At 42.4% G+C, this 7551-nt stretch overlaps 1 protein-coding gene across 1 annotated transcript; it reads right to left on the bottom strand.

Moving 5' to 3' along the window:
* Positions 1-4217: 4217 nt before the first annotated feature.
* On the bottom strand, positions 4218-7281 carry LOC311229574 (green-sensitive opsin-like; the record flags this gene model as incomplete). Its single annotated transcript, XM_084315650.1, has 5 exons — positions 4218-4331; positions 4537-4776; positions 5407-5572; positions 6632-6800; positions 6918-7281. The coding sequence occupies 5 exons, from the start codon at positions 7279-7281 to the stop codon at positions 4218-4220; spliced, it is 1053 nt and encodes a 350-aa protein (XP_084171776.1).
* Positions 7282-7551: the final 270 nt, after the last annotated feature.

Raw genomic sequence — 7551 nt, 5'->3', positions numbered from 1 at the left:
CACCCCTGCCCACTTTGACAACCTAGGATGGCTTAGAGTAGACGACAGAGTACAGCAACTTGCAATGGGCCTGATCTACAAGATACCCTACACGACCAAGGTACCCATGTACATGTCAAAATACTTCCCAAAGGTCAGTGAATACCACGATCACAACACCAGAGGGAGCTCCACAAATCATGTTAAACCCAGATTCGGCTCAAACAAGGGACTAAACACGTTTCGCAATTATTCCACATCAATGTGGAACGCCCTACCCAAAACTGTAAAGGAATGTGAATCACTACCCACTTTCAAAAACACTCTCAAAAAACACCTACGGGAGACTGCAATTCAAAACTGGGCCCTGTAAATGTCCTAACACAACCCCCTCCAATGTACAGTGAATTACCAAGTATGGTCTTGTCAATATTCCAATGTACAGTTTTGCTTGTACAGTTGTACAGTGTCCCCCACCCACCCCTCCTACCCAACCTCCCCCCCCCACTCCTACCCAACCCCCCCCACCCACCCAACCACCTCCAATGTACAGTCCCCCCCACCCCCCCCCCCCCCCCCCCCACCTACCCAACCTCCTCCAATGTACAGTTTCTACGTCAAATGTATATACTCTTTTTTCTGGACTCTTTTCGTATCACAAACAGTACTATATTTGCAAATCTGGTATGTCATAAATGTATAGATGTAGCAGTACTGTCTATCTGTATGTCATGTATGTCATATATGTTACGATGAATTGAAAATGGGGGACCCTGATGTAAACAAGACGAAAGTCATTCTCTGGTCTGCATCCCCTTAACAATTGTATGTATTGAGCTGTACTGTACTGTACCCATTCTGCAATCTGTTAATAAAGTTTTCAATCAATCAATCAATCAGAGTGTTATGGCCTGTTATCATCACGGCTAATGTTCAACGGTGTAGCATAAGCTAACAGCCAACTCAGGCCGGCTGGTAGCAACAAGCTAACGCTCCTGGCCTAGTGAACACAACGAGCTAGCGCCGCAGCTAACAGCTAATTGGCTAACAGTTAGCTCACCCAGCTAGTACGCAAGCTAACAGCTATCACCGAAACTGCACACGAGAACACAAAAAGCCAACACCTCAGACAGCCGCCGTCTGACTCACCTCCTCATCCTAGGAGAGAAAAGAAAAAAGAAATCAACACAGTTTCCAAAACGGTGCAGATATACAGCGGTGTCGGCACAAATCCTTTATAGGCTGCAGCCGACTTGAGCGTGGTGTTTCCGATAAAGAAGCACCAAACACACTTTTCCTTGTGAGGGTTATTTTCAAACTTGAAAGATGGGGCCTTCACATGACAGAGAAAAATCCGCTCGTCCAAAAGATCCCGGGTTTTAACCATAGACCTTGTTCACGGCCCACTAAATTGACTACCGTGGGCTTCAAACCAGGATCCTCCCACTGCCGCCTAAGAGGCAGAAAAAACGATACTAGTCTGGGGCCGGCCTTCGTAAATTGTGCAGCTAACCCCCCATAGCAACACAACTGGCACTCGCATAGCAAAAAACATCACTCACCCAGGGGCAGCCAGTTTCTCACAACAGCCGACGCCTACTGCACAGTCCAGCTGCAGACCCGCAGGTAATACCTGTCCAGCTGCAGTTTGGAGGACTGCAGGTGGGGATTAGACCAGCGACGCGAGCCCCGAATACGAAAAAGCCGGTGGAGGTCAGAATGATCATCATCTTCCAGACACCCCAATGACGAAGACATTATCGCTGTATTTTCTCGAAAATAGTGAGAGAGAAAACAAAGATATAATGTCAACGTATCTCCTTGCTCTTCTGTTCTCCTTTCTTCAGTCTAAACAACCTAGCTCAAGTGTTTGGTATACAGGCACTTTCTTGTGGTGAAAGTGAAGAAGGAGATGAGGGCATGGCCACACCCCTGCTTATGTATAATAATAATAAATAATAATGCAGGACCTCTTTAGGGGGTCTTTATTCGGCATGCAACGAACTGGACATGCAATTGGAGCGGCACACACACACACACGCATTGTCTTTTTCTCAGTCGCCGATGCGATTGAGTCTCTGCACTTGACCCATCCCGTCGTCCTTCCCCCCATGGGCAGCAGGGAGCAGATAGGGCGTCAACGTGAGCCGCGCCCCGGGGACCAATCCAAGTGCTCCTGCCCGTCTTCGTCAAGGACGCCACAGCGTTAGCGATCTGTTGTTGTGCATGTTTTTCCATTGGGCTTATCCTATCGGGGGGGAAACCCTTGCGAGCACGGGGAGAACATGCAAACTCCACACAGAAAGGCCTGGGAGATCACCCACCTGGGTACCTGGCATCATGGAAACCTGGTCTCCAAGCGGGAATCGAACCCTGGACCTTCTTGCTGTGAGGCGACAGTGTTAACCACTACACCACCATGCCGCTATGTAGGTAGCGGATGGGGGTGTGGTCAGACAGATGTTGGTATGTAAAAGTACACTGTGAGTTTTTATTCAGTGCGCAAGTACTGAGGTGGAGTATTTGCACCATGACGCTGAGCAGAGCTATACGATAATATAACAGCTGTGTGTTGCATTGGACCTGTATTGCTTTTGACAGAGTGAAATAAACATCACAAACGAGCCTTCGGACTGGACCTTTACATTATTACAATTACTTTCTAGTTATTACTAAAAAACAGTATATATAAAACAGTCTGTAAAAAAGAAAAGAAAAAAAAAGTTTTATAATTTATATAATATAATTTTATAATTAACTAAAAATAGACAAAAATGTCACCTGGTTTCGTTGACTAAATCTAGACTAAAACAAAAAAGACAAAATTGAGACAAAAACTGACTAAGACTAAAATGCTCAGACATTTAGTTGACTAAAACTGACAAAAAAAAATAAAAAATTAAGATGACTAAATATGATGAACACGAAAAAGGAGCACTTGAACATGACTAAGACTAAAACTAAAATGAAAATAGCTGCCAAAATTAACACTGATAACTACCCACCTTCAAAACCGCTCTCAAAGAGCACCTACGGGACGCTGCAATTCGAAACTGGCCCCCGTAAATGTCTGATCCCCCCTCCCACCCACCCACCCCCTCCTAATGTACAGTTCCCTCCCCCTCGTATGTATATATTTACTGTTAGGATCTGTTCAACAGTACTGTATATTTGCATATCTTGTATGTCACAAATGTAACAGTACTGTATATCTGTATGTCATGTATGTCATAAATGTCATTAGATGATTAGATTATTATATCTGTATATCTGTATGTTGGGTATGTCATGTCATTATGAATTGAAAATGGGGGACCCTGATAAACAAGACGAAAGTCTTTCTCTGGTCGGCATCCCCTTCAATTGTGTGTATTGAGCTGTACTGTACTGTACCCATTCTGCAATATGTTAATTAAAGTTTTCAATCAATCAATCATACAGTGAGAGACTGATTTATGACGTGATGTCATTTTGGGACCGGTACCGGTCCCGTCGGGTGGAAGAGTTTAATGCCATGTATGAACTTTGAGCTGCCTTCTGTGTATGAAAGGTGTAGGAATAAAGATTATTATTATATATAATGGACCAATGTATACAATAACAAATGAGTCTTTTCATGCATGCATTTATTCACCTATACCTAGAGGTTTTTGTTATTTATAAAATATATACAGAAAATTATGACATGGACCAGCAAATATGCTAGTCCCTCAATGACATACAAATACAGTTTCATTTTGCATCAGATCTGATACTTACAAATGAATCACATCCAAACATTTGTTACCACCTCTGAAAAACAAAACAAAGCAATACACTTTTGTGTAGAAATGTTTAGATGATCCAGCTTGCTAGATCTTGCTCCTGATAATTGTGTACTATGTCACTGGTTGTCAAAAGGTTTTCAACGTGTTGTGTCTCAGTGGTGACTCAGATGATCGTGGTTTGGAGGATTAGCAAACACACTCACACACTTCACACTGCCATTCTGATCCCAAAGCAAATGCAATGTCACACCAGTTACAAGTGGTAAATTTAGAAATGTACACAGCAAAATTCAGTTTGGATGTGTATACTGGAATGACTATGTCCATTCATTGCAGATCAAATATTGTGCTTATGTCCATTTGGTGAAATAACTTTCTTCAGTCCAGAATCAGGTAGATGTCAGGAGGGAAAATGTCCAGAGGTGTGAGGACATATTTATTCTTAAGACACAGAGGACACTTGAGATTCTTCTATCCTTGAGAAACTGAGGAGACTTCTGTCTTGCTGCTGGTACTACTGGATGTTGAGCTCTCATCATCAACCGCGCCACCCATTCCAACAGTGCTCAGCATGCAGTTACGGAACTGAAAAGAAAGAAACAGCAGTCAGATACAGAGCAATGTGTTTTGTTATATGTTCTATTATCTGTTTCAAGATGCCAAGGCTGGAGAGTGGAGATGCTCTGCTTTTAACAAGAATGGCCAATTATAGTATAGTTGAATAGTATAGCATAGTAATATGTGAATGTTGCAATTCAGTTGGATTTCCACTACAGTCTGACTGACTGACCTGTTTGTTAAACACCACATAGATGATTGGGTTGAACACAGCTGAGGACTTGGCGAAGTAGGCAGGGATGGCCATTGACATAGCAGTGAAGGCAACTCCCTTGTTGAAGAAGATATAAGCAGCATAGCTGGCATATGGAAGCCAAGCAGTCAGGAAGCCAATGACCATCAAGACGCACATACGTGTGACTTCCCTCTCAGCTTTCTGGGTGGATTCTGACTCCTGCTGCTGAGCTGCGGCCTAAAATGGGTTGAACAGAGCAGACAGTCAGACTATATTTCACAGGCTACAGTGTATAATATACAGTGTCACCTAGAGCAGAGTATTTTACAGGCTGTTTTGGGACCCAAAGTCGGGTCATGGCAACTTCAAAAAGAAAAACAACATATATTATTATTAAATTAGTCACACCATTGTCTGTAGATTGTGATAATTAATAATAATTTTGTTTTGAAAGTGTTGTTGCACAGCAAAAAAACAAGGTGGTAAACCAGTGAATCAGAGGGTTGTGAGAAGTACTAGTTCAGTATCATAACAGTAGTTTGACCAAGCCCACCATTTGCTGAAGAGGGTCAATTGTATTTGTCCACTACGCTATACTATATACTTAATGAACAGAAGACTCTCAGGAAAGCCAGTGTGATCCTACATGACCCCAACATCCTTTTTCATGTCTTTCGACTATTACCCTGCCAATACCTGTACCTCCTCTCCCCCCTCCCCCATGCTGGTATGACACCCAAATTTCGCCCAAGGGGATCAATAAAGGAATATCTTATCTTATGTTATTTGAGTGGATGCTCTAAGGCCGGCACTGAGACTGCCCAGTGGGGAAGACTAATAGATGGAAAGTATAAATAAGGAACCTACCGCTTTGACTGTCAGGACAAGGCTTCCATAAGTGAAGAAGATGGTGAAGACGGGGAAACAGAAGTGGCAGGAGAACATGTACAGTACATATGATTCATTGTTGTATCCTGGGGCCATGGTGTAGTAGTCTGGTCCACATGAGGTCTGGATTCCCTCTGGAATGTACCTGTTGTAGAATAAAACATGGGGACAATAGAGCGCAATTATTAGCAAATCACATATGTACTGCATGGTGAACACTGGTTGAGCTCTGGGGAAGCAAGGGTTCATTTGATTATGTCCTGTTACAATTAGGGATGGGAATTGATAAGATTTTATCGATACGATTCCATTATCAATTCTGCTTATCGATGCGATTCTTTATCGATTCCCTTATCGATTCCTGATATATTTGTCATTTATATAAATAAATTGTAAATGCAACAGAACTAAGCTGGTTCGAATAACAACATGCAACTTGACATTTCTGATTGTCATTTATCATTTATTGTTGAGTCCCCATGTCCGAAAAATACAAAAACTGTAAAAAATGTATTAACTATACACTTAAATAAAATGATGTATTTGAGAACAAATTTAATCAATTGAACTGTAGTTGCATTCAACAGGTCGTTATTGCAAACGTGAATTTGTTAGCAATAACCTACCTGTATAAATAAAGGTTCAAAGTAAAAACATAACTGACACATAAGTAACATCTAGGAAAGCAATTCACCTACACACACAAAGAGAGATGGCTCCCTCCCCCCCACCCGTGCCAGCTCAGTGTTCTCTCTCTGTCTCTCTCTGCAATGAGCATGGCTATTTAGCTAGCTAGAGGCTAACGTTACTTTACCATGTAAATGAATGACTAGGATGCAAAGCACTTTCAGTTTTCACTGCACACACAAAACGGTCGCAATATCGAGCCCTTTAGGTTTTCCTAGTCAAGGAATCAAATAGTCTGCTATGGCTGCATGCGTGGCGCTAGCGGTATTGTTTTTAAATGCGCAACTGTCGGAAAAACATGGCATCGATAAGAGGAATCGATAGTCACGCAGGCATGCGATTCCAGGAATCTGACTATTAGGAACCGGTTCCCAATCGATTCCGATTCTCGATTCCCATCCCTAGTTACAATCAGCTGTAGCTAATCTTTAACATGTCAATGATACTGTGGGGTGACAGGTCAATCAAAAATACAGTTTCACAAAAAAGTACTTTGTGTTCTCTACTTTCAAAGTACCTGGACCAGCCGAAGAATGGAGGGAAAGCACAAGCTACAGCCATGATCCAGGTGAAAACAACTCCAGCTCCAGCATGAGTTGTACTGAACTTGAAGCTGCCCATGGGTTTGCAGACAACAATATATCTCTCAACAGCCAGCACTACCAATGACCACAGAGAAATTTGACCTGTAATTGAAATGAAGTGTTTAGTGAGACATTTTGATCTTGAGCATTAAAGTACATTTTACCATTATAATACAACAATATGCATTTACAGCAGTGATAAATCTTCTCATGTCATACCTCCTAATGTAGCCAGTCCTCCCTCAATGGCACAGCCCACTGGTCCAAAAATGAAGTAACCATTCATAGCAGTTATGAAGGTAGTTGTGAATCCACCAACGACCATGATCAATCCAGCGACGGCCAAGTTGACAAGAATGAAGTTAAGAGGTTGCCGGAGTTTCTTGTTCTGAGCTGTGACCACCAATGTCAGACCATTGAGAGGGCCTCCGAAAATGATGAGGAGAAACATGTAGAAAGCCTGGAAATAGAACACCATGGGACTTGCCAAGTAATACTGTGGGTATTCATAAGGACTCCTCACAAGCCCAGTCCTGTTGTTCATGGGAATGTAGAAGTTCTTCCCCTCTGTGCCGTTCTCCATCTTGCTTCAATGGATTCTCAGACCGTGTACTGCTAGTCTGGAGGTGTGAGTACAGCCTATATCAACTGTATGGTAAACCTGTCTCAGGGCTCTGGTTTTATACCTTCAGGCAGAATTATATAAAGGAGATTATGGTGGGTTTAAAAAGTCTAAAGTTTAAGCCTATTAACACAGCCGAATGGGGGGTGTATTATGAAGTCATGATCTGATGCATGTTTTTCAGTAGACAGATATTTAACTGCACATCTTCCTTTTCAAAGAGGAGCAATT

This window comes from Notolepis coatsorum (assembly GCF_963971535.1).
Source record: "Notolepis coatsorum genome assembly, chromosome: 6".
Taxonomy (NCBI): Eukaryota; Metazoa; Chordata; class Actinopteri; order Aulopiformes; family Paralepididae; genus Notolepis; species Notolepis coatsorum.
This window is presented reverse-complemented; position numbering and strand designations above follow the sequence as displayed.